At 40.9% G+C, this 27,707-nt stretch overlaps 1 protein-coding gene across 8 annotated transcripts in view; it reads left to right on the forward strand.

The window, feature by feature from the left end:
• The window catches only part of MITF (melanocyte inducing transcription factor), a 98,612-nt gene extending 71,340 nt beyond the window's left edge, over positions 1–27,272 (forward strand). For 3 of the 8 annotated variants that reach the window (XM_057422943.1, XM_057422941.1, XM_057422948.1), the window contains exons 3-10: positions 11,591–11,818; positions 12,936–13,019; positions 14,422–14,517; positions 19,682–19,799; positions 22,888–22,962; positions 23,967–24,042; positions 25,429–25,576; positions 26,806–27,272. In XM_057422943.1, the coding sequence (XP_057278926.1) occupies positions 11,591–11,818; positions 12,936–13,019; positions 14,422–14,517; positions 19,682–19,799; positions 22,888–22,962; positions 23,967–24,042; positions 25,429–25,576; positions 26,806–27,207 (1,227 nt within the window). In that variant the 3' untranslated portion in view covers positions 27,208–27,272. The remainder of the gene's footprint in view (positions 1–11,590; positions 11,819–12,935; positions 13,020–14,421; positions 14,518–19,681; positions 19,800–22,887; positions 22,963–23,966; positions 24,043–25,428; positions 25,577–26,805) is intronic. The other 5 variants (XM_057422945.1, XM_057422942.1, XM_057422947.1 and 2 more) reach the window with 3 other exon arrangements.
• The last annotated feature ends 435 nt before the right edge of the window (positions 27,273–27,707 follow it).

The following is a 27,707-nucleotide window of genomic DNA, read 5'->3' on the forward strand; positions in this document are numbered from 1 at the left end:
AAGTTAATTCTTGAGTAGCTAAAACTTTGTGTATGTTGTCAGTCCATGATGAGAGGTGTGTTACAAAGTACTCGTCGTGTTGTTTGTACTTTTTCAGTGTTAAAAGGAGATACATGATTTTTTGCATAAATAAATATGGCTTTAGTGGAAGCTCCTGTGCCTATTTCCCTTTGTGAACATAGTCCTGTTCTTGTAATAGCATTTGAAAGGTTATGTTGGCGTGAGTCAAGTGCGGTTTAGAATAGGATTCTTCTGAGACCAAGCCTGGAGGCCCTGAATTTCTCTCTCAAAAGACGTTTTGATCTTCTGACAAAACTATTATTTCTGAGTTTCTTGGCGATTTGTGTTTGCAGCTAACCTTTGGAGAAGAGGAATGACAACACACACTCGTCTTTGTGTTTTGTGAATGTGCCGCTCCTGGTGAGCCGTTGGCTTGTGCTTTTTTGAAGTTCAGATGAAACCACTGAAAAGAGTTTTCTGTGAGCTCTTCGGGAAGGTGACATTCTTATGGTGTCGTGTAAGAAAAAATGTGATTCCAGTCCTGCAGAAAGAGCCTGAACCCCGACCTTGGTCGGACTTCACACAGTAGAGAATCAGTAGCTTGCAGTCCCTTTGCAGGCTGGAGGTCTGATTTATGCTCACATGTTGAAAATGCTGCTGCTGCAGGGTATGTGTGTGTGCTGGAAGAGCATCACAGCAGAAGCTTAGACCATCCTTTTATATAACTTGTTTTTCACAGTCTTTAAATTTTTGTGATGAGGAACATGGTTGTGCATTATCTATTGAAGTAATGATGCTGACTGCCGGTTTGTGTTAACAACTGTGATATAAACCTGGCTACTGCCATCTAACTTGCTTTTTGTCACTGATTCAGGTGATGGTCCTGCAAGAGCCCCATCCTCTTGTCTGATCAAGGGCCATTTATGTGGGCAGGCACTTCTCATTTCACAACGTAACTGATTATCTGCCTACCATATGTGAAATAACACTAGGAGAAGGGTTTTCAACAGCTCATCTCTGGAAGACATGGAGAGGCAGGTGCAGGGAAGGTTACAAAAATGGCCAAGTGGCTGGTTGTTGTTTTTGTCAGTATAAAATAGATTGTGATGCTATGTTACTATGTATGTAAGGCGTGAGATCTTAAAAGGGCTGAAATGTTGGCATCCGTGTTTAATAAATGAGCTGATGGTAGGCTTATTTTTCGTGGGAGCCAGACGGTAGCTACTGTCTCATTGCATGGGAATATGCTCCATGGGGTTTAGAGGTGAGGCCGTGCAACCTAATTGCTGTTACAGTAGTATTGTGGCAATGTTCCTTTAGCTAAGAAATAACTAAACCACTAAGTTCTCTTGTGGGTTCTGGGTTTAAAATTAGAGTGGAATAAACACACTTAATTTCTTACTGTCGTTACCTTTAATCTCTTGTGGCTACTGTGATGTCTGTCATAACACCTACTTTGTAAGTGAGATACCAGGAAATAAAAGATGCAGTGTTGCTTAGAAGAAGTGTCAGACAATAGCACTCCACTCCCTAGGAAGAGCCACTACCATTCAGAACTAACCCCGACAGCCTTGGCTTTCAGTTTTGATGCTGCCTGGGTAAATTCTCCTTCAGAGCGGTGGCTTGCCACCCTGCTCAAGGAGTGTACCCACCTTTGTGGTTTGCCTGAGTCCCTCCAAAAGATGCCAATACTGGTATTTAGCAGAATGCTTCAGATCACAGCCAGTTGAGTTTGCATGAAGGTGACTTGGATTATCTTACATTAGCGAACATGATGATCAAGCACTCTGAGGTACTGAAACTGTTTTATTATAACTGAGCAGGTTTTAATACAGTCATAAATAACATCACAGCTCGTTGAGCAGAAGGATAAAAATCAAGGAGTTCAGTGGTAAGCCAGCTTGCATTTCTTTCACTTAGATGAAGTCAGCGATTTATTATTATTTTAGGCCGTGTCTAATGATCGTATTAGTACTGTGCATAAATTGGGTATATCTAGACTGCTTTATTCTTCTGCTTATTCAAGCCTTTCATATTGGGGCCGACATGGGACATTGTCTATAGCCAGAGTGGTATAAAGCCCAGCTAAGTCTTACTAGTTCTTTATTAACTGTGACATGTAGAAGCTCGGGGCATGTTAACAGCATAAAACTCTTCTGAATTAACAAAATCTTCATTCTCTTGCTAACTTCTTCTCATGGTGCTGTGTATTTGTTGTAAAGCAGAGAGCCTCAAAACAGGCATGTTCCAGAACAAGTGTCCTTTGTGCTCTTAGACAGTGCATTGCCAAGTGGTTTGTTAAAATAAATGGTCTTTTCTAAATAATTTTCACTCTTATTTTTGGATGCTTCTTTAAAAGTATCAGTAGGAAGGCTTTTCAGTAGATGCACAGGCCAAGCTGTTCCAGCACACACACTGCGTGGCTCTGGTTGGCCTTGGTGTATTTATGTTTTCACGTTTGCGTTGTGATTAGAGGGCATGTTCTTGATATGTGTTTTGTAAGTGACCTTGAGAGCACGTTGCCAGCCTCCCAGTCCCCGTGTAATTATGTGGACAGTGAGTGCAGCAGTCTTTCACCTGCATCATTTTTAGGCGTTCAACAAGATGTAGAGGTTGGACTAGATGAACTTTCAAAGGTCCCTTCCAACTCAAATTATTCTATGATTTTATGATGTCCTTATGTGCAGTGTGCCTCCAAAATGGGAACTTCTTTTCCTTTTAATATAATAATCCACAAGTTGCATTTGAATTTACAAATAGCTTTGATTTAAGAAAGAAGATACAACTGTTTCTGCTTGTGGCTTTTGGGTTTTTGATATATTTTGACCTAGTGGCATCTTTATGTCTCTCTTCCTGTCTTGTGTTTTAGTACTGAATGTTGAAAATTTGTAAATAGCTACTTCAGTAGCTGCCCACAGGCAATATTCTGAACACCAGTTCTTTCTCACAAGCTACCACTGTGTATTTGAAAGGCTTTTAAATCAAACTCGCTTCTTTCTCAGCCCTAAAGTGCTGAAAAACGCGTTCCTCAATATTTGAAGTTATCTTGGGTCAAAGCTGTTTCATATGCTATAAAATTGACCAATGTTTCACAAATGTCATAGTGACAGATAAGACCAGATTTGAGGGTATGCGTTTTTAAAATTTATGAGAGGAACAGGTTGGAGTTTTCCCGTTCTTACACTTTTTACTTACAGTTTGGGCAAAACAGCCTATTTTTGCTTTTATTTCATTTATGAAAGTCAGTGTGGCATGACACACAGTAAGACAAGTCCTTGCAGGGGCAAAGTAGATTTACTGCATTAAAATCTGCTTTTGACGTAGACACCTGAAGCTTCTCAAGTTTTCTTCAGTAAAGTTTGGACAAGTAAACAACCTGCCCCATTCTGAGCGTGGGTAACTCCACATCTCTAGGAACTTGGTAGTAAGGTTTGTTATTTTAAAGTTAGCATATGCATGTGTGTTTTAAGTTTAGCTCTGGTTACTTGTTACAAAGCATCTTGTATGAAACCGATTCCTGTTTTCTCCTTTGTTCATTTTCTGAGAAGGATACCATTCTTTTTACCCAGTCCCATTTACGTTCTTCACATTTGACAAATGAGCCATGATGAGCAACCTGAGTGAAACCAGGTGTGGAGAAAGGATACCTCTTCTCACCTGTGGAAACAAGGCAGGACTTGTGCAAAACCCCATGTTCCTCTGTTTGTATAGCAAAGTGCATGCTGTCTTGGGTGTGGGCTCTAGAAATATACCCAGAATCTCTAAATCCTTTGCACATGTGAAGGTTTGTGTGATTTAAGCAGCAGGCCCTGCTTGAAAGAAGGGCTGTTATTCTGCACCTCTTCTTTGCCATGGGTGATGCAGTAGAGTGAAAGCATTAAGACGCCAATTTTTCCAGCAGGCTTGCTGTGAATTGTAGACCTGGAAGTGAAATACTCCATTGCACAGGTCTAGCAGGGGTTACAGAGGGCTGGAACAGTGGCTGGATTAGTAAACCCTGTGAAATGTAACTGATAGTCCTGCTCAGGCTCTAAGTATGTGATTGCAAGTCAAAGCTGGCACTGGCTAACACCATGCTTGGCAACCTTAGGAGGAAGATAAGGTTAGACAAATACTTTTACTCCAATGTGACTCTTTCACATTGATAGTGAGCTGCGTTAGAGTCTGGTAATTCTTGTGTTGGTGTTGCTCGGGCTGGAGGAAGGGCAGATAATTGTAGTTAGACTATGAAAGGCTTTGCAAGGGGAAGATGGCTTCAGATCATCTCTGCTGGCTTTGGGCTCCCTCTTGAGTTCACATCTCTATGCCAGGTCTTGCAAGAGAACTTTTTGGAAGACACTTCATGTCTGTCTTTGATGGTTCCTGTAAGGGGGAGTCATTTGTATCTGCTGTGGGCAATCTCAAACCTTCTAGTGCTGATGAAGGAGCTTCCTTGCAGGAGAGGGTGACAGAAGTGGACGTCAATGCAAGGTGCTTCAATTAAGCTTTTTACCATGGCAGTACCATAATTCAGGCTTGCCTGTCAGATGTAGTGTTGTGGCTGATATTGTTGCCTGTTAGTCATAAAATATTTATGCTCTGAAGCACCTGGGGTAGGTGAAATCATAGCAGAAGATTTGTGTCTGACATTTTATGCAGTCAGTTACTTGTCTGTCCTTAAATGTTGGAATGCTTTTTGGTATCCTCTCAGTAACTGTATAAAATAGAAATTTATGGCATGTGTCTTGGGAAGTAAACAGCTGAAATGCTGGTTTCCTAATAAAATAAATGCAGGACTTCAAAGGACTGAGTCCTGTCTGAAAGCTGCACTTGTGGAATAGCAGCTAGCATGCTACTGACCTGCAAATGACACCAGTTCCTGTCTCTGTAAGCATATCTGGCTAACCTCTCTTGAATTTCCTTACATGCTGTTGTCCTGTGCTTCTGTAGCTAAAGTGTAGTTTCTAAATATTAATCTACAAAAGCTTGGGTCTTTTTTGTCTGTTTCATGTCTTTCATTTGGATAAAGAGTCACATTACACAGAGGAATTTTTGGTGATGGGCAAAACAACATGTAGTTGTATAAGTGATCTTCATTCTGTACAATGTGCCTTTTCTTTTTTGGAACCGTTGGTGCTTGAAGATGACTGTTGGGTTCACTTACACTGCAGCCATGATTCCAGATGACTTTCTTGTACCTGCCATGATTTTCAAGTTCAGAGGGTTTTGGGTTGTTTTTTTTTTTTTTTATGAATTAAATAACCAGGGGGTTTTATTGTGCTAATTTGTGTCATTTATTGGCAGTGTTCTAAGATAAAATGCTGGGATCAGCTCATCCTGTTTGTCATTCTGTAGTCAATACAAGTAACTCTTCACCTTTTTCCTGCTCTTGGCTTTCTGGTCAGTGTTCTTCTGGCCACTTTTCTTGGGTTAGGGACTAAATGAAAGTAGAGCAAATATGCGCTAGAAAAGATGGTGAGAAGGGGAGAATGGCAGCTGGAGAAGTTAATGAATAGGTTTATCTATCACTAAAGTCACAGTGGCCTATGGGGAATGATCTATCACATACCAATCAATCTAATTTTGGTTATATTTTGAAGGCAGTAGCTGCTTGTTCTTGAACTGGAAAGGTTTCAGAAAGCAAGAGCGCTGAACTCTGGCAAAGCTACTTCAGGCCACTGATGTCCTTAGGGGAAAAAATGTGATGCTGTTGCTTCATATTTAAATGCAGCATGTAGAAAATGTCTTTGAGGTAAGCCATTGTCTGGTTGGTTATTTGGATTGCTCGAAGTTGGGTGGTAGTAGGATTCTTTCTGGCACTGCAGTGAAACGCGGGATCAATATTTCAATGAAATATGAAGTTCTTTTATGATCTTTAGGATTTTCAGATTTATTCAGTCTAGCTGTGGTGAGTATGAGTTGCAGGATCTTGAACCTGGATTTGAAAACTTAAGGAGAATAAATCTTACTGTAGAGGCAGTAATTATCTTGTATGTCATTCAGAGATTTCCCCAATTCTCCCATGTCAAGGGATAGACACCTATTTATGCAGCTTTCTGGTTTTATTCAGAGTCCTAGGAAACAATTTGTTGCTGCTGGTTTTGGATTTTTATCCTTGAAAGTGATGGGTCAAAGCAGCTTGAAAAAGCCCTGGACTAGCGTGTTGAAGAGGCTTTCTACTGCAGAAGACCCAACCGAAGCCTGTAGACTTTGCAGAACACTGAAGTGGATGTGGTTTTGTATCGTTTTTCTTTGGGTACCATTAACTGTTAAAAGATACAGAATTTTAACCTTTCATAAAAATCCCATGACATTTAGCTGTCTAAGCAACAAAAAGTTCCATTGAGCTGAGAAAACTGACAAAAAGTGTTTTATTTGTGATTATAAACTGTAAGTCCTAAGGCAATTTACTTGAAACAAATGGTCTTTTTAATTAAAAAAAAGTGGGGCTGGGGGAGAAGTCTTCCTCCCCCTTGGTTAGCTGTCTTCTGTAGATCTCTGGTATGTCCCTGTGCCCACGCCTATCTCTGCTTAAATGAAGCATCAAGTAGTTTAGTTCAGGGATGCTTTTGGTGAGAAAAATCTCCTTACATGTGGTCTGGGGAACGGGAATATGCTCCTTCCCAGCTGGAGGGGGCCAAGGGAGAGAGGCAGCCCAGAGCTGCTGGCATCGGCATGGCCTTTTGTCACTTGTGTTGTGCTAGCAGAAGATTTGGGGCATCTTCAGCATTGCATACATAGGCGTGAGGGCTCCCCTGCTTAACTCCATGTCATGGTTCTTAGCTGTTTGCTTTTTGCTAGGAAATGGGTTTTGTGTCCTGTAAACTCAGTGGGAGGAGGAAGGCATGGGGAGCTGTTTTGGCTGCACGATGGCTCCCATCTGAGCAGTTAGACCTGAGCACGGTACTGGCTCTGGGCAGTACCTATGGAGAATCCCCAATGTGGGGATGGCCAGGGGCTCTGGAGTGGTGATGGCCTTTGCCACAGGGGGCGAGGGAGATGGAGGTGTGATACCTGCCATGAAACAGGGGGAGATGAAAAGTGGGGAAGCCCAAGAGCTGGTGGAGGAAGGAGACTTGTTCAGGCACGGCTTCCTGGTGCAGGATGAGATCCTGTCCTCAGGGTGGACAAGTCCTTTTCCGACATCTGGGTTTCAAATGTAGCTTTGTTCTCCTCAAATTCATTTAATGTTTTGCTCCTGATGGTTTTCCTGGTTGGCCTCTTCCAAGTTCTTGCCATTATTAGCAAGTTACTAGCAAATTGAGTCTGTGTGATACCCAGCAAAACTTGACAGGAGAAGCAAGTGTCAGAAGTAACGTTTGAATTGCTTGTGCTAGATTCATACAGAGGAACTATTTGAGCTTTATGCTTTGTATTTAAATTCCTGAGCCCCTGATCACCTGAACAGGAAACAGTTTTAGTTGTTCAGACTGAAGGAAGTATGTGGGTCTACTCAGGAGTCCTGTCACTGATGTGTAATGTAATACAAGGGTTTTGAAGAATGTAGTCTGAAGTACACCTAAAATTCCCACCTATATGGTGTGTATCCTTAAAGCTAACCAAAGCCATTGATTGCTTGCTTGATTGATGCTAGATGCAAGGTCTGGGAAAAGTCTGCTCTATGAATATGGGTTCTTACTGTTGTTTCTGTGATGTGGAAGAGTATAGGCAGCTTCTCAGGGAGTGTTTTTCCCTTACTCAGATACTTGAGCTGGGTGTATACACTGGAATTAGCATCAGATGTCTAGATTAGTGAAGATATCAGAAAGCTTTTTCCCTGCTTGAGATAACGTTGTTCTCTGGGGTATGTCCGAAGAGCAAAGAGTGCTGAGTAATCAGCATGGCTCCATTCCAAACATTTCTAGCGCAGCTGAGTCTTGTAGGGCCTAGGCTGGGTTACATATGGGTGCAGTCAACCTGATTTTTTTTATACTGCTTTTCTTAGTGCTTCAGCTCAAGAAGAAACATACTAGCTCAGCGTCATCATGGAAAGAATGGATGGAGCTTGAACCACTGAACCTGTGAGACTCATAGTGCAGGAGTACCTGATGCAGTGATAGCTCTAACTGTGCTTGGAGCCAGCCCATGGAGATGAGTGGAGATGCTTCTGGGGTGCCATCGAAGGCTGTTCTAGCATGAAACCAGTTCTAGCCCTCTACTTCTGAGGCAGCGCTCTTCTGCATTACCTGTGTAATGCAGAACCTTGATAATCAAATAACTTAAAATATGCACAAATTGGAAGTACAGCCTTCTTCCAGGTGTTTCTTTGAATCCAGGCTGTAGGCTGGCACTTGGCCATCCTTGATCTGTAGTTCCTTGTAGCCAAATTCTTCTTTTACTGTGGCATGATTAAATTTAGCTGGTTTTGCCATCTTGTCTTAAATGATTTCCAAAGGTCTGAAGATGATATTTCCATTACTTCTTACTTGCCAGTACCCAAATGCCCAAAACCCAATGTTCTCCTCATTTCAGTAATGTTACAGCAAAGCTTGGGTTGAGATCCCTGAAGATAGATGGCTTGGAGATCCAGAGGATTCAGTTTCAAGCTGCTTCACATTTCTAAGGGCATGTATCCAAACCAGCAGTCATCTTGTACTTTGTGTCTTGTGAACTTGGAAGAACAACAAGAGCTATTCTTCACCCCAAAGTCAAGAAAGTGCTGAGGACCAAAATTAGATCTTATTTAAGTTAAAGCTTTTATTCACTGTTTCAAATCTGTGGTAATGGCATTTAATTGTAGGGTTTGTTTTGCAGCTCTTTGCTTGTCAGACATTTTGTCATAAAGTAAGACTCTTTTATGGCTTATCTACAGGCTGACCATGACTGGTGCATCTTGGGACCCTTGCCCAAGTAGACATACTTGGCTTCTCTTTGAGGTGGAGACTGCAGAAAAGGATGCTCTAGGCCAAAGAGAGACAGAGGAATTGTGGAGTAGCAAAATGACACAGGATAATCTAATGTAGGATAGCGCAACAAAGTCTTGGGGAACATAAGTTCTTGTGAAATACGCATGCTTTTTTCCAACAAAAGTCCTGTATCAGCAGTGCATGTTTTAAACTTGGTATGTAGTAGAGTCAGTTCAGTGTATTAGTATATACTTAAAATACTATAACATTTGATGACACAGAGCTGTGGATCTTGGAATTTTGCTAGTTTCTCTCCTGGGAGTGCAGAGGGTGGGTAGGAGATGGGTGCAGAGAGGAGAGGCTTTGCTCCATCCCATGGAGCCTGGAGAACAGTCGTCGTATCTGATGACTGCAGAGGAAAGGGAATGTGCAAATTCTGTCAGATAAATAGGGCTTGCTTTTAAAGTAACATATTCCAAGATGAGTGTAACATGATTACTGATAACTTCATTTGCTCAGAAGATGAAAATGTAAGAGAAAAATAGACTTACCTGGGTAGCGTAAGTCTTGCCACTGGTGGTAGGAAAATTGATAACGCAGTTTGGGACTGACAAAGCGAGTGCTGTACTAATCACAGCAGACTTCTTGTACTGTGTTGTCTTGCAATTTAGTGCAACAAATCAGATTAAACTCTCTAGAAATGCAGTCTCAAGTTCGCCTCCCTATGCAGCAGAGACTTTGGAAAATACAAGTTGAGCAGCTTTTGATGCCTGTGCCTGAGTACAGGCTTTTGTTGAGGAGCTGGATAGAAAGAAGTAAGTTCTGGAAGGTGTAGGGGCTCTGCACAGTACCATGACTGTGCATAAGTGCAAATAAGTGCATCTGAGACATGCTTTAGCCCATTGTCAACCATGCCTGAACTAGAAAACTTCTAGCTGTACACTGAGACAGAAATAACGGACTCTGAAGCACCAAGGAGGCTGAGGATGTGGTAGAGCTTCTTCATATCCTCTGTGTTCAGCTGCAGGTCCCTTGTAGACTGGTGGGGCACCAGGAAGCTGATGACAGGACTGCGTAGCCCCATGGCTTTATCTAGTGCACCCCACTGCCAGGGGATGCGCATTACGCTCATGGGGCATTTGTTCAATTATTCCTTACTCTGTACTTAAAAACTTTTAACCTTACTGCTAAAGAAAAATACCATTGTCTGTTAGTACGACTGGAACGAAAGATGAATAGCGAATTAGCCTTGAGCAAACTGTCAATCTGACTTTGATAGCTCATCACTTAAAAGATTCTTTTATGTTTGTGAAAAACCATGACATCAAAGCCAGGGGGAAAAAGATAATACCAATACTTAGGGCTAAACTTGCATAGCTTCCAAGAGGAGCCCCTGTGTGAACTGTTTGTTTCTCTGCATGCGTGGCTAATTAGCCTACGTTACTATAAGTCTGAGCAGTGGTGTTCAAGTTCCTTCTGCTGTTTCGGGTAGATTGTTTATGGTGCCTCCTTCCATATGTGAATCCCTCAAACCGGAGTAGCATAGAGCGAAGGATATTGCAGTCTCTTCTCTTGCAACCTCTTAGTAATATGCTGGAAATGCTTGAGTATAATCATTATCAGGTGAGTTGTTATTGCAGACTTCTTTTAAAACCTATTGGTAAGAAGGCTTACAGTATACATTAAATCCTTTTCCTCTAGCATCTAGTGCGCTTTATTTAATTTCTTCCACAATAAGAAGTGGAGGACATACATGGTCCTTTGTAACAGTGAAAGTCACTTTAACAGAGCTGTTCTAAAGCAAAAAAAACTTTTCAAAGTATCATTATAATTAGATTTGCTTTCCGCTTTCTGATAAAAACATAAATGATTGAAGAATGGTGACAAAGTGTTTCCAGGATATGGTGGAAATTTTGTATAGGAAAAAATCACCTTTCTTCTCTTGCTTATTTATGGTGCGTGAGAATAGTTGGGTAAGAGTTCTTCCTATTTTGTATATATGAAAAATAATCTGTGTACTGAAAAGCTTATCTTAAATACAAAAATAGCTGTTGCCGAGGACAGTGATTGATCTGAACTGAAACACTTCTTTCTCTTCTTGCATCTTATTTGCATAATGTGTTTATAAACAGGCTGTCTTATTTGTATATGATTTAGGCTGTATCTCAGATATAAATAAATTGTAGGCACAATGATAGTTTGTTCCTCTTATTTTTAATTCTTAACCTTATGTGTTACTTTAAAAAAAAACCAAATAACCAAAACCTAAAAAACCAACAATGAATATTTTGATCTCTCTGTTAGTTGATAGCCGATGAAGGATTGCACTCCATAACACTTGGTTTTAATGTAGCTACTAACAAACGAACTCCTGCAGTACCTCGTTTCTTCATATTTTAGTGAAAACTAAATGTCGCCTGAAGATCTGAATGCAGAACTGTCTGTTAGGGAGCATCTGTATAAACTGGAGAACCTGAGCGTTGGTCTTAAGTGTGAAATCTCATGGGGTAGAAAAATAAGTGGACTTTTTGGTTTACCCTTAAGTCAGTTATTGAAATACTAAGTCAAACTGATTTCTTGCCTCTGAATGTGGATTACCGAAGCGCTGTTGCCTTCCTTGGAGCTGCACAGGTTTGTACTTAAGTCAAATGCTTAGCTGGTCTATATGTCACAAGTTTATAGCTCAAGTTGATTGTGTGTATGTATCATGCTACAGTTGATATGAATGTACAACAATAAAGCACTTCTTCAATTGTGTCATACAGGTGCAGACTCACCTTGAGAATCCAACCAAGTACCACATTCAGCAAGCCCAGAGGCAGCAGGTAAAGCAGTACCTCTCTACCACTCTAGCAAACAAACATGCCAACCAAGCCCTGAGCTTGCCATGTCCAAACCAGCCCGGAGATCATGTCATGCCGCCTGGAACTGGAAGCAGCGCGCCCAACAGCCCAATGGCTATGCTTACCCTTAACTCCAACTGTGAGAAAGAGGTAATATGCTCTCCCTGTTCGTATTCTTCAGTAAAAGGAAATGGCAGTCTGCTTTCTTTCTGTTTCACACTGTATTTCTCATTCTTGAGATGCTGTGTTTGTTCTTTTCTGAACTGTTCAGTTTGAAAGTGCAGCTACTACCTCTGTGTCTGCCTGCCTAATACACATTTACATAGAATATTTTGGCAGAAAACCTGTGTCCCTCTAACTTCCTCCGTTTTGAACTATTGTAGCTAGTTTATCAAAACTACTTTTCTTTCACCCCCCTTGCCTGGTGCATGCACTGAACAATTGACCTTTGGAGAATACAAAGCTGTTTTGTAAGCTGTAGCTTTCTGAAATAATGTTATTTATGGCTCATTCGTGTAAAAAGAGCAAAGAGCATAGCAAAAATAACTGAAAAAAACAAAGCTTTTTGAGATATGGTAGGCATTTTTACAGTAAAATTTGAGCGAGTCTCATGCTTAGCTGGAAGGCCAGATTATCCCAGCTAATATAGCCCGTGTTACTGATTACTGAACAGGGCGAGTTCGGTGCTGCAAATAGAAGACTTCTCTAGTGTATGCCTGGAAGTCCTCTATAACCTTGTGTTAATCTTTGCTGGCAAAAACTTTCTGTGTTCAGATGCTGAAGGAAGATGGTTTGAAAGACGTTAACAAGCCTAAAAATCACATCAATAACTTTGTAACATGACAGATGAGAGACAGTTGTTGAACCCCTTGCATCCCTTCATGCATCCCCCTCAAGCCTTTGTGCCAGGTCTTTAATATAGGTGTACTCCATGAGTAAAATGTTCTGCAGCTTTGAGAAACAATTATTACAGAACATATTTTGAGTGTACAAGAGAAATTACTTGTGCTCCATAGCAATGAAAGAAGTGAAAATCAGATCGTTCCATCCTGTTGTCCTAGCTGTACCCAAGTATTTCCCCCCCACCCCAAAGATATTTACAGCTTCACTTTGCTGTGTCATCGGGCACATGTGTGCATGACTTGTTTAAATTGTGCTCTTTTTGGAACTGAGACTGTGCCGTGAACTCAGATCCATGCTTTGCTTTTTCTTTTTCTTTTTTTTTTTTTTTTGTTTTTTTCTTTTTTTTTTCTTTTTATTTCTGCAGGGATTTTATAAATTTGAAGAGCAAAGCAGGGTTGAGAGTGAGTGCCCGGCTCTGAATACACACTCACGAGCATCATGCATGCAGGTACTGGATGACACAGGAGTTGGAGCACAGCATGTTAGAAGTTATGTTGAAGAATAAACTTGCCCTGTAGTGCCTTTCAGAAGTTGAATATCAGATATATTTAAAGAACAAAACAACAGCATTTGTTAGCATTGATGTCAAAAGCACATAAAGGTATCTAAAGAGGGGCAGAGCTTTTGTAGCACTGTGATGCTAGAGCGGAAGAACATATCGATCGTGCAGTAAGGTCTCACTGAAGAAAATCTTTCGTAATGCAGTTTTCCCAAGACTGCATGTATGTCTCCTTGTCCTGATAGTTCCTAAGATCATGTCTCTGCACATCACACTTGCCTTTAAAAAAAAGGAATAGTTTCTAAGATCATGTTTCTGTACAGATCACACTTGTGTTTAAAATAATGATATGAGAAGACTTTAATCCATCCGTGCTGATTCATCCTCAGGAGTCATCTTTCTTTTTTTTTCTTTCATTTTTTTAATTTTTATTTTTTATTTTTTTAAACTAAGGGGTTTCTATTTCTGGTAACAAGACTTCACGTATGGGCTGTGTAACCGTTAGTTCCTTTTTTGCGCTCACTTTGAACAAGTTAATTCATTCTGATCACGATTTCTGGGGCTGATACAAAAATACTATATACCACTGTTTCTACCACCAACATTACGCATTGATTTTTATAGGTGATTGTCATTTAATCTCCTTTTTTTCTAGCTAGCAAAAGGGATGTAGTCAGTCCTTCAGGACAGTTTGGAGCACCTGCATGGGTGTTTTGAAGGGCTCTGTTTATCCTAACAGTGCAGGAGCTTATGGAGGCACCTTCCATCCCAGCCCCAGAAAAGAGATTGCTTGCACCACCTAAAATCACCTCCAAGCTGCTCTTGGGTAGTGCTTCATGGGAGGGTGTATGAGGGACTTGAATCCAATGGATTCTGTTGTTGAGGTGGGTAGCCTATCACCTAGCAGCAAGCCTTTATTCCCTCTCCTTCCCCTGCAGGTGGCAGAGGCTTGGGATTGCTATCTGTACTCAGGCTTTGACCCCACAACTAGAATAAAGAGGTGGAGGGTAGGCAGGCAGAGCTGGACAGGGGAAAGGGATTCACATCATTAGCATAGCTCATTTTATGCAGAGCTATCTCTTCCTGTGTTCCTGGGAGGAACAGTGTGTTGAGGCAGGAAGTGCAGGGTAATTTGTAATGGCAAGAATGGGTTAGGTTAGACCATGAAGCTTCAGCTTTGTCGTGACCTGACTGTCCTGCCTGAATAGCAGGAGTCATAGCTGGGGGATTGGAGCGTGCCTGGGCCTGTGCTGCAGAGAGCTTGTGTGTGGTTCAGGTGCTTTGTCAGGCCTCTGTATCCTAGTGTTCCAATAACTGTTTTGTTTTCCTTTGTCCACCTTTTCTGCTGCAGATGGATGATGTGATCGATGACATAATTAGTCTGGAGTCAAGTTACAATGAAGAAATCCTTGGCTTGGTGGACCCAGCCCTGCAAATGGCAAATACGGTACAATACTCCTTTCCTTCTGGTTTCCCTGCTAATTCTCTAATTGAGAGAATGCTAAACATTAGCACGACTGTTTTTTCCAAGCAATTAAGTAGTTACTGTGTTGTCCCATAGAGCACAATTAGTTTTTCTTTGAAGAGCTTAAGGTATGCAGTTGCAATGAAAAATACGAATGTAAAAATGCAAGCTGGAATCAGGTTGAGGGAATGCAAAGGACAATTTTGCTTTTCTTATTTCAAAGTCAAGTTAGTACATGAGAGGATTGTAAGAGAGGAATGAACTGGGCTGCCAGGAGTGAGCTCATACCCGTCGATGTTAAAGATCACCATGGACATTATACTTGGACACAGCCTAGAAGGAACCTCCCAGCACTGCAGATTCCTGTATCTTTTCATGTTCAAGTAAGAAATACGCCATGCTTAAGGATGTGTTAGTATCCCTGTCCAGAGATGCTCTAGTTTAACATCAGAGCTTTAGCTTAACCTCATTACAAATGTGCAGAAGCCCCTAGCTAGATGGCAGCAGTGATGTTACAAAACTGAACAAACAAAAGAAAAACTTAAAAAGCAACCTTCAAAACAAACAAAAAGGGAAGGGATAAAGAAGCTTAAGAAACTGAACCGGGGTAGAGGAAGTAGGAAGCCTGTGACAGAAGACAAGAGCACAGAGGTGTGAAAATTGGTGAGTGAGGGAAGGCACAGGTTATGAGCAAGTCGCTGTTTCTGTGTGCTGGTTCACATTGCTGTGAGCATTAGTATAATCGTACTTCTGGCATAATCTTGTTTTGATCTTTTGTGGAGGGTAGCTCCAGTGAATTTTTTGCCTTGGGCTTAAGAGCTGTTAGATCTGGCTGGGTAAATGTCTGCCAGTGCTGGTGTCTGTTTCTTTTTTATCTAGTGCCAAAAGTTACAGCTTTTACCACACAGGATCCATTTTGTAGCATAGGTTCACGTTGACAGTAGTCGTCTGATGTCATGTTAACCCAGTCCTATGCTCCCACAGATTCCCACAGCCCTCTGAGACAAGGTGCATGCTGCAGGGAATGGCCCATCAGCATCCCTTTCTGAGTGGTGCCCTTTGAGAAGATGGAGAAATCACTGCAGAGTCCTACTGAAAGAATGAATTTTTAATTTTAATTTAATCTTTAATCCAGGGTGACTGGAAAAGTGCAGCTGTCCTGGAACAGGAGAGGAAAACCTAAAATAGTCTTTAGTAAAAATCTTATTTTTATTGAGGAACCAGGTTCTTCTGAGTCCTTTGTCTGAAGTTGCATTGGATTGGGACCTGTTAAATCAGAGGGGGCTTGGATTTCTTTGTGCTTTCTCATTCCACAGGGACCCCTGCAGAGGCTCTTTGCTTCCAGACGTAGTGGTACTCTGCACTCTTTTGGTGCAAGGAATACATGTAGTCAATATTTAGGGTAGTCTGCATCCCTCCTGTTTGATGCGTGACAAGAAGCCTTGTAAAGGCTCCGTGATCCACATTCACTGTGAAATTTTAGATACTGTGTGTGGTGAAGTCTGTAAAATAAGGATATGAAATAGTAGAATTAAGACTTTAAACTAACACATTTAAATTGCTAGAGGCAAAAAAAACAAACATATTTTAGTCTCAGAATTAACCTGAAGAGTTGAAAATTGAACCGTATTTCCCAACAGTTGGTTTGGTAAAAAAATGAACCTGATGTAACACTTTCCTTTTGGAACAGGGTTTAATTCTTAAAACACTCAGCATTTTACTAATAAGGAATTAATGTCTCTAGACTGAGTTAAGTAGAGGTGGAAGGAATCGAGAGGAAATGGTCTTTAAAGAGATGCAGCCTATAAATAGCCGTGCTGAGACTGCGACAAAGGCTGCGTTGTTCCGTAACCAGCAGAGAACAAAAGGACTAGTTTGTTGCATTTGTTAACAGTACTTAATTGATAAGCAAAATCAGAGATTTCTGTGTAGAGTGAGCTAAGGGAAGCTCCCAAGAACCTCTTAATAGAAAAGGGCTCATTGCACTCAACTGCTTGCAGAAGTGTTTGTAAACTTTGGTATTGGGTCACAAGTTAACTGGCTTTGCTTATGTGGTGAAGGGTATCACAGAATGGTCACTAGTTTGTCCAGAGGGTTTTCTGCATAGATAGGACCTAGTGATTGAACAGGTAGGTATTGTGTGTAAAGTCACCTCAACTTGGCATACAAGAGTACAATTGATTCATCCAGCTAATCAATCCTAGCAAGAGCCTGACATGGAAAGCTGTGTGAGTTCATGCATCTCCACTTCTTAATGTGACTTCCCTGTGGAAGTTAACTCCAGAGAGGAGTCTTACTTCAGGGATTGTTGAGGAGCGTGTGCTTATAAATAAAGGAACAGCACAATACATTGTAGGCTGCACGAGCTGGGGAACAAAACCCATTTCAATATGCACTGATACCTTAGAAACAGTCTTGCTGATCACACAATCAAGGTCTCATTGATTTTATACAGAGCCCAAATGGCCTGAATGTCAGTGCTTGTTTTGTTGGAGTAGTGGAGAAAGGAAAGCCTCAGACTCCCCTGAATGCACACTATGATGAATCTGCAGTAATAATTATCATATTTGTAATTTCTGTATGTAAAAGCAGCTATTCATAAAGAAAGAAAAGCAGATGCAAAGTGATCGGAAGGCAGATTAGAGCTGAAATGTTGGCAAACAACATTTAAGTTTATCCAGTTTCTTCCAGTAGGAAGCATTTGAAATAAATTCTGGGTGTTGCTGCATTATGCATGTTATAAGATCCTTTTGTTTCTTTGGGCAGTTTTTTGGCCCCATTTGAGGTTAGTGGCTGCTTTTGTGTGCTCACAGCTCTGATGACTTGTCCATCTCAAACCGATGCCCACAGCATAGGGATCCTCTCCCCTTTCCAGTTCTCTAAACTCTGCACTAATGATTGTTGGTTTTACCTTATAAGTTAACTAATTTTATCCCTCTGGGACCTGAAATATAATAGTGAATATAATAGGATACACCTCCGTTTTAACTTACCCTTAACTGTGTTTTAGCCTTTTGAGGTGAGTTGATGTGTTGGATACACTTTATGTTTCTAATTTGAAAGGAATTGTGTAAATTTATAAATATAAATAAATGTATAAATTAATGTATTATATTAATAAATCCCAAAGATGTGATTTGTAGCCATCCTGGAGAAGAGGCCTCTGAGAGGATCCTACTGAGCGTGGACCATGTGTAGTCACGCTTGTAGTAGAAGTTACAACTGAAGCTTTGACCTGTGGAGTTCAAATCGAGATTGTTGGTGTCTACATCTAATGTAGGCTTCCTTGATAAGCATTCATGTGCGCATACAAGCCTGCAACATTTAGCAGCAGCGCAGATTTCTCCCTTCATCTTCCTTTATTTAGCTGATGCTACATTGGCAGTGCCTGCGCTCAGATTGGTGCACAGCTCCTGGTTGGGTTCCTCTGGTGCATGCAAGTTCTGCAGGACTTCAGTGTGGCCATTCAGCCAGCAACTGTCCGTGTTACTGCCCCCTTCTGTTGTGACTGCTTACACGGGTCCTGTTTGTTTACATGGAAATTTGTGTTCCTTTGGAAAAAGAAATAAAACCCATGAACTTGTAACAAGCAGGATTCATCTTGCAGCAGGGAACACAGCTTGGTGACCTTAACTGTTCTCCATATTTCATTTCCCTGAAATTCCTAATTAGATTTCACATGTCTGGTTTTGAACTTCAAGTCCCCGAGCTACAAACAAAGTCTTTGTGCTCTCCCCATGCTTAGGAGCATGAATAGAAAAAGCACATCCAAGTCAGAAGGGTGTATGACGCTATTGCTGTGCCTGTGTCATGGATGCGTTCGACGGGCCAAAAGATACAAGGGGCAACTTGTAGAGCCGTGGTCACCCTGACATTAATGTGGGTAGGTCACAACTGGGTCCATAGTCTGTGACGAACAACTGTGACCTTAGCTTTATGATAGATGTTCCTTTTTTCTCCTTTCATTTTTAATATATTGCGCTCAAGAGCGAAAGGGAGGGCAAGGATTTGTAAGGCTGAATCTTGGTGAGAACTCGGAATTCAGTTTCAGTTACATTCTTCCTCTCTCACAGAAAGATTGATTGAGGGACTTTGTTTTAGTTGTTGGCCACTCTCTGTTGAAGTATCAGCATGGCTTCTAGCTGTCAGTATTTTAATGGCTGCATATCAGCTTTGCTTCTTGAGTAGCTCCAGATGGCAGATAAATTTTGTTAGGTCTCAGTCTGGCAAGGACCAGCCTAGGCTGTGACTCACTCCATTGTATTCAACAACATTATTTACATGGGTGTAAAGTTTAATACTTACTCTAATCTCTGCAGGATCAGTGTCTTGGAGGGATGGGTTTTCTTTGCAGCAACAATGGTAAGAAGTATTGCCACTCAGATAAGATATCAAAGTGTTTTATACCTGTCTCTTCAAAACCTGGTTTGAAAACAAATAAGAGATGGGTAAAATAATCCACTCAGGACAAATGTAAACGTCTTTAAATACATTACAATTTAAAGGGATAGCTTTGGTAAGTCTTGTTGGAATACTAACCTATTTCTCTATAAATCTCCTTGCTTAAGCATACCTAAATAAGAATAGCAAATGAGCAAGTAATTGAGAAAACTTAATATAAAAATAACTTCCTCCTACTGGTGCACATTCTTGTTATGTAAGGCAAAAAACAAGTTAAAGTAAGCTTAAATGTTTTCTGTGTAGGTAGCTTTCAAACACATGAAAATACAGTGTTCTTCCTAAAGCATGTGACAACTTGCTAAGTACTTTCACTCACATATTCCTAGAAGAAGGGGGGCTTCCTCCAGGAGAGCTCTGTAGGCTCTTTCAGATATTTTGAGTTAGAGAAGTGATGGGGGTACAGATAGAATAGCTTCACAGAAGAATAAGGAGCCACAATACAGCAGTATTGTCAGCATGTTACGTCTTCTGCATATCCTCTGTGTATTTGTGATGAGAAAGAACAAAATTTTCCCAATGTAGGTGTTTTATTCCTCATGCCTGTACATACCTTTTGCTGACCTTACTGCACACTCTGTTTGCAGGAGAAGAGCACAGATTTCTTAGCAGATCCTAACTGTTCTTCTGTCCAAAGCCTTTCATAAGGACAAACAAAATGATATTTTTCTTTGTTTATCTTTTCCAGTTGCCTGTGTCTGGCAATTTGATTGACCTTTATGGCAACCAAAGCATGCCTCCTCCAGGACTAAACATCAGCAATTCCTGTCCAGCTAATCTTCCTAATATAAAAAGGGAGCTCACAGGTAAATATGTCTAAAATACCACCTTGGAGTAATAGCGTAATTGTTTTGAATTCAGGTGATATTGGACATAAGTTCTGTTATGAGAAAGAATATATGGATGAACAGTTACCTTTTGCTTTGCAGACCATTTTTTAGCAGATGTATTATCGTGCTGTGCATTTGTGTTTCTGTGTGGGCATGGATGTGTTCACTGTGACATGATAAGTTAAAGTCCCTAGTTGTTATAGTCAGATCTGCACCCTGAAAGCATTGTGTCACTGGAAGCTTCTGTGCATCTCCTGCAGAGTTGTTTTTTAGTTTGGGCTCATTGTTTGCTCTGTCAACACCAAACTTCAAAAATTTCATATCTGGAGTTTCTGTGGGATTGTTGTTGAGGAATGCTGCATGTTGAGGCCTCACTCTAGTAGGGCAGGGCAGTAATGAACAGATAACCTGTTGTAATATGAAATCTGGACACCTAGATCCTGCAAAATGTAGAATTAGACACTGGAGAATACGTATCTCTTAAGATGAAAATGAAGTAGATTTCTTGTCACGTTGGTTCTTCCAGCAGTGCTGTGAATAAGCCCTGAGAAGCAGGTGGAGGGAAGAGGGGCATTAAAATCCTCTTTCTCTAAGCACATGTGTACAGAAGCTAAATAGTTGGAAGGAAGAAATAAGTTTCATATTCTCAAGCATGTTTTATTTTTGCTGTTCTCCTTCACTTTAAAGGATATAACTAATGACGAAGTTATCATAACCCCCAGAAATGGCTATTCTTAAGCCCAACAAGGACTCATACTGTATGTAGTATGGTAGAGGCAGAGTTTCTTTCTTGTCTCCCATCTTTCTGTGTTTCTGTTGTGAAAACTCTCAGGCTGACTCAGTTGCAAAGCAGGTTCTGGGCAGGAATTAGTTTAAGTAGAGCAGTTTTAATAGCCCAGGAGTCAGCTTCTCAGGAGGAAATGCCAAATCTCTGAGCTGGCGGATATTTTTGCATTTATATGATGGCACAAAATTTGAGTTAGGCACCAAATGAAGACACACAAACTGCACAATGATTTGTGGCTGCTAGAAAAAGAAAAGCTTGTACTATGTAAAGAGGAGGGTGGGAGGGGATGAGAACTGTTCCGAGTTCTGCATTACAGATAGTTTCATTGCCCCAGTTATAGAAAGTTAAAGGTAGCTGTAGACTGCAAATCCAACTTGTTGGATGCCCAGGCTGCTGGATTCACTGCAGATGGTTGTGTAAGACTCCAGGCGAAGAAAGCGGAAAGAGAAGGGAAGTCAGTGAGTGAAGCAGTCTTATGGAGGTCCCCAGTGCATCAGAATAGACCTAAGTTTAATGTCTATATGCTATGTTTACCTGTACATAGACATGATTTAGGCAAGTGCTTTTTCTGTTCAAAATATATACTAGCAGATTGCATGCAATTTATGAGAGGTTTAGGAATTAAACTCAGATTTAACAGCAGTCATTTGGACATTGATCTGGCCAAGCCTTTCTGCAGAAAGCACTATTTGATTGTGCTTTTTGACAGCCAGCGATTTTAAAATCAGCATGTTATTGCAGGCAGGAGCCTTTTGGTTCTCCATTTCCTGATCTTTACTCTTGGAGCTAGGCTGGAGAGAGCTTGCAATACTTAAATCTAGCACTTGTCAGAAACTTTTCTTCATCCTGCTGTATAAATATCAAAATGATGAAGACACCCCCTCCCCCAAATCAAATCTTTCATCCCATCATGTGGTGTTCATAATGGTTGTTGAATTCTCAACTGTAGTTACTGAAGCATTTAATGGGAATCCTGCTCACCCAACAGTGCTGTTTGTATCGGTTTTCACCTTACAAACCTCATACTTGTTTCATAAGGCAAGGTCAGATTAAGCCCAAATTTCATTAACACACGCAGTGATCTTTTGAGCTTTCTGGGAATCCTTTGGGAGCCTGGAAGAGGATATGACTTGTTACACTGTGTGTAATACGGCAGTAGCCCTGTATTCTAAGCAGTGAAGTAGTAAGCTTTCAGTAGTCCAGGGGAGCCCTTATCACCTGTTACTTTTAACTGGGTGGGCCATAATCCGTATTCCTTAAAAATAAAATAATGCAGGGAAGAAACATGTTGGAGTCACTGAGGGGTTTTGTTTCCATAATGGAACATGGGATAATAGATCATACACTCGTTCCTTCTTGCTGGCCTGCTGTGAAGCCAAGTAATGCTTTCTGGTTTTGGGATTTCAGTGCAACAGGGCAAGGATTAATGACATTACCTATTTCAGAAATTAAAAGGGGTAGAGCAAACATATGAAAATACTTAAAATTGCTTGAGAAACATAAGATCAAATGAGAGCTCTAAATAACAAATACAGTTTTGCTTTTGCCTGAACTGTTGCATGCTGAAGTCTGATTACAAATGTGTGGGGAAAGGTTAAGAGCAGTGCTGAGTTGAGGAGACAACTGATGTGCAGAATGGTTGTTGTCATTTTAATGTTTGATTTGCCCAAAGCAAGGACCATTGTTTTCTAGTGTTACTCCTAATGAAGGTGTTGAATTTTTCATCTTTTTTTCATCTAATGAGAGCAGCTAGTGTAGCTGGAAAATACAATATTTTTAATAGGTCACTTAAGTTACACCTCAAGTCTTGTGGTGATGTGCATGCATGTGCCACTAAGGGACGTAACCTTAATTCCGGTGAGTAGAATCTCTGGCTCCTGGCTGCTTCATATCCTGTGCAGGTAGCAATGCAGTAAGCATGCTGTTCCTCTGGTTCAGCTTCTGTGTGCTGCATAAGCATGCCTGCTGTGTATAATCATAGGAGAAGGTATGTTGGATTTGAGCAGTGCGCTGTCCTCAATACCTTGCTGAATCAGGGCCTCCGTGGGAAACATTCTCATCATGGAAGTCAGTATGGGAAGTGTGGGAAGAGATGCTCTGCAGGTGAAGTTCAACACCAGTGCTGTGTTGTGGCAATCACAGGCCTTTCTCACTCAGTGGAATGGGTGTAATAATTGGTTTGACAAGTATCAGTCAGGCTTCCTGCGCAAATACTTCACACACTGAAACACTGGGTTTGAATTACTTTAATTCTAATTACTTCATTCACATGCACAGCATGTATTTTTCCTACAGAGTCGGAAGCGAGAGCGTTGGCTAAGGAGAGGCAAAAGAAGGACAATCACAACTTGAGTAAGTTTTGATTCTTTGCATTTTGCACCAATTCTAGTAATGATTTTAGACATAAGTGTTTGAATGCTGGTGATTTAAATCTGAATGAGACACTGCATGTAATACATAGTACCAGTTAATTATGTTATGCCCATAGATTAAATATCTCAAATTCTTGTGAAACGTGCTTAAATCTAGTATTGAATTTTAAACTCTGTTTTGGTTTCTTTTCAATAAGCCAGGGTGGTTATCATCAATAGAATTATTTGGAACAACAGTTGATCTAGTTGCTTTTAACAAGTCCACTTTGCACTGTTTGCCCCCCCTTTTTTAATTTATCTAAAATTATAGCTGTGTGATCAGTTTGTGACTTCCAACATCAGTGTGCACCCTCAGCGTGGTGATTTTTCAAGTTCCATTTTTGAAGGGAATGCATATTTCCATGTTGGAAAAGAACATTTTAAAATAAAGAGCATCATATGACTTAAAGGATCCTTAAGTTGTCCTTGAATATTTTGTATAAGTAGAAAAAAGGAACTGTTTCATGCCTTGAGCAGTTCAGAAGCCTTTTCCATAGCATGAAGAGTTCACACAGGAAAATTGGTATTTACATTTGACTTTTGGATCCTCAAAATGTTGCATCTGGAAGATTACTTTCAAAAAGAGATTGTATGTTTTGTCCCTTTTCCTGCTTTGGGAAATGTAGATGCCTTGAGCATCTACATTTTTGTCTCTGAATTTGTGCAACGTTTGCTCCTTGGTTGGGTCCTATGCTAACACATTCGTTTTTAGAGCCTTTGCTTAACTTTGCCACTTCAGCAGTTCCACGTTTTTACGGTATAGACAAAATATCTGTCTTTTAGTGTGTCCATGTGTAGGAGAGCAAAATCAAGTTACTCTCTCACTGGATTTTAAGCTTCAGGCAAATATTTCAAAGGCGCTTAAAGAAATCTTTGATGAAGCACTTTATATGTTGTAATTAAGTATGAATACTACTTGTAACGCTTGTGCTGTTTTTCCTAAAGTTGAACGAAGAAGAAGATTTAATATTAATGATCGTATAAAAGAACTAGGCACTTTGATACCCAAGTCAAATGACCCGTAAGTATAACGTGCCAAGGAGACTGTGGGAGGGAGATATTTAAAGACAAAAAAAAACCTTAGGGGAGAAAAAGAATTTACCAAAACAAAATTCCTGGGCTTTCTTGTATGATCTTGGCATTCCATGACTGTAGAAATGCTTTATACTTTTTAAAGATAGCCTTGGGGTTTATTTTTCCCTTTGGAACTTGCTTAAGTTTAAATTAATTTGATGATTTTTGTCATAAAACAGTCATCATACTGTTGTGCAGCAGCTCAGCATCCAGCTGGACCCTGTGCTTTGGCAGGGCTGGGGTTGATGCTGGTAGTGACTGCCTTACCAGAGGTAGAGTTGTCAGGATGCAAAACCTTAGTCTGAGTGATCTCACTGCTCTAGCTGGCTGCTTGTCTTGCTAAATGATTCTTTTAATTTATTAGATGCCATATCTTGGCAAGACAGAGCCAAACCTTCTTTCTTTGAAAATGGAGGGTAGCTCATCTGGGAAGTCATCCTATTCCCCTTCCCTCCAAGAAAAAGGAATTAAAATATAAAGCATAACTGTGTCTGTTCACTGATAACTTGTCAGTGTCTGTGGTAATTTCTCAGTAGTTCTTTTAGGTGATTTTACTGTTATTAACTTGTCTTAGCGCTTTCCTAATGCTGATTCAGAAGCAAGGAGTGCCCAGCACCCTTGCTCTGGAGCCTGAAAGTCTCACTGAAATCTGAATCAATGCCCTGTGATTTTTGGGAGAGTTTCCATTATTTTAAGGCTATGGAGTAACTCATAGCTACTATCCAGAGAAGCTCTGTAGCTTCCTCTAAGGCATGCAAGACAATACTGCAGATATGCTGCTATGTTGAGCTTTTCTCTTCCTACCGTAACACAGCTGTGATGGCAGTGCTACCATGACTATTGTTTGCTGCTGCTTGGGAGCCTTTAGGCATCGCCTCAGGTGATTTAGCACAGAAGCACCAGGTTACATATGGTCCTAATTCCTCAGCTGAAATCGGGCATCACCCAGATAGTAAAGAGTTCAATGTTTGAGAAGTCCTGTAAATTGTTCAGTGTTTGAGAAGTCCTGGGGGGTTTTGTTGTCTTTCAGCCTTGTCATGAGGCAATGAAAGGAGCCCCTCATCTTCAGTTTCTCTGCACAGTGCTGGTCCCAAACCATGCAGAAGGCAGGGGCTGGAGAGCTGCAGGGTCCTGCAGGCTGCTTCACAATAGCTGCACTCGGGCCCCCTCTAGTGCATTTCAGATGCTCTCTGTATTCGTAAACCTGGAATAAATATTTCCCAGGAGTTACGTATATGTGAGGTGTAATCATAGCTGCCAATGGTGAAGGTGGTGCCTGTAAAATAAAGCCTTCTTGATAGTGTTAACTTTTCTTTTTGTGCTGATTTCAAAGGGATATGCGCTGGAATAAGGGAACTATTCTAAAAGCATCAGTGGACTACATTCGTAAGCTGCAAAGAGAGCAGCAGCGCACGAAGGAGCTTGAGAACAGACAGAAGAAGTTGGAACATGCCAATAGGCATCTGCTGCTCAGAATACAGGTTTGCTGATAAATAAGCTGCAAATGCTCTTGATGTTGCAGTGTGTGACTGCAAGTAATGGTAACTGAAGCTTGTTTGTAGGAATGTGGGTTAGAAGGAGCCACCAGTCTAATTCATGGTGACCAATGCTGAGATGTCTGCCAAGATTTTTCTGGGGGTAAAAAACCTCTTCTTCAGTCAAAATAACATAAAAACCAGACCCTTGAATAATGGCAAATTGACCAGGCAGCAAATAATCTGATGTCTGTATTTTCCCTTTTTATCTTGATTCTGATTGAGCAAAGGATAAGGAACTTCTAATTTCGGCATGTTAGCTGATGAAAGAAGTGCTGTCTTGTTCCACTTTCTCTGCTGATCTTGCAGCGTGCCATTACAAGCTTGTTGTTTTAGCTTGAAAATGGAAAAAAAAGGGTATAAATCAACCTTAGTGTTAGGAATATCCAGAAACAGTACAATCATAGCAGTGATGTGATTGCCTAATATAATACATAAGTAGAAGCAAAGCGTCTCTTTTGCTGCTGCATTTGAGAAAGGGCGTTTGAGTGAATTCTTCTATTATTCGTCTTCAGTCAAGTGCATCTGTATGTTTAAATGTGATGGTGGAATTTAAACTTTTGATGAAGATTGAAAGAATCCAGGCTCTGTGTGAAGTCTAAGGCCACATGATTTGCAGACTAGTGTTGCTCAGTTTTGGCTGACCTCTTTACTTACAGTTCTGCCAGACTTGTAGAATGAGAAATATCCCTGCCAGTGTCTCAGCAGAAAACTATGAGCATCACAGAGACATGCTGTGTTTTCACATATGACTTTTAAAAATTACTAAACATGTGCTTCTGCTGTTTCCACACATTCCCCCCACCACCCCCTTTTAAATGCTTTCCTGACCTGATGCCAGACTTACCTGCTGTGGCACTGGTTTGGAAAGGGGCCCAAGGGGAAACATGTCTGTTCTACAGGGCTTGGGGTTTTGGATCTGGTGTAGGTTCTGAATGGAAGTGTGAAGAACCTCTGTGGGAACATGTTCACCCACCTCTTCAAGAGACTAATGGTCAAGTGAACTTTTGCAGGGTGGAAGTGCTCAAGGTGCAAGCACTTTTTGCTGCTGGAAAGGGAGGAAACAGTTTGCGTACAGCAGAAGGAGACTGTTAAGTTGCAGTACGCAAGAGTGTAGGATGACACGTTTTGTTTTCGGATTTCTCTCTTAATTTGTCCCTTCTCCTCCTTCACAGGAACTTGAGATGCAAGCTCGGGCACACGGACTGTCCCTTGTTCCATCTACAGGCCTCTGTTCCCCTGATATGGTCAACAGGGTCATCAAACAAGAGCCGGTGCTGGACAACTGCAACCAAGACATCATGCCGCACCACACAGACCTGTCTTGCACTACCACCCTCGATCTCACTGATGGTACCATCACCTTCAGTGACAACCTTGGAAACGTGACTGAACCAACTGGCACTTACGGTGTTCCTGCCAAAATGGGATCCAAACTGGAAGATATCTTGATGGACGATACCCTCTCCCCTGTCGGAGTGACTGACCCACTACTGTCCTCTGTGTCTCCTGGAGCATCGAAGACAAGTAGCAGGCGGAGCAGCGTGAGCATGGAGGACACCGACCATGCTTGTTAGCATATACTTGGCACATCTTTCATAAACTGCTTTTTGTTTCTTGATCAGTAGATGAAATAATTTACCTTTTGTAGATTTTTTTTTGATTTTCCTTCCTTGTGCTTCATCAGTAGCCCAGTGTGTGTGAGTGTGTGTGTATATATTATATATATAGGAGTTTTTTAGCATTTTTGTGAAGAAACTTGTATATTCTATTTTAAAACTACCAATGCCTCCAAAATATTGTACAGCATATGTACAGTATCTGTGAACTGGATTCGCCAAGAACTTTGAACTGGTCAAATCTACTCAAAGCAATAGAATTATAAATGAAGAGTCTGTTTCTACAGGGGGAGGGAGGGGGGAATCATAGAACTGTAAATGCAACCTATTTACTTGGAAACAAAATGTAAAGTTAAAGAATGTAAAGAAACAACAACCACAAAGTCCGATTTGTAATTGTATGAATTGAATAGTGCTGCCTTAAAGATACAGTGTCCCTCAAATGTTGGTCTTTACAT

This window comes from Pezoporus wallicus, unplaced genomic scaffold, assembly GCF_028554395.1.
Source record: "Pezoporus wallicus isolate ANWC-B61680 ecotype Strahan unplaced genomic scaffold, APGP_CSIRO_Pwel_v1 contig_7073, whole genome shotgun sequence".
Lineage (NCBI taxonomy): Eukaryota > Metazoa > Chordata > Aves > Psittaciformes > Psittacidae > Pezoporus > Pezoporus wallicus.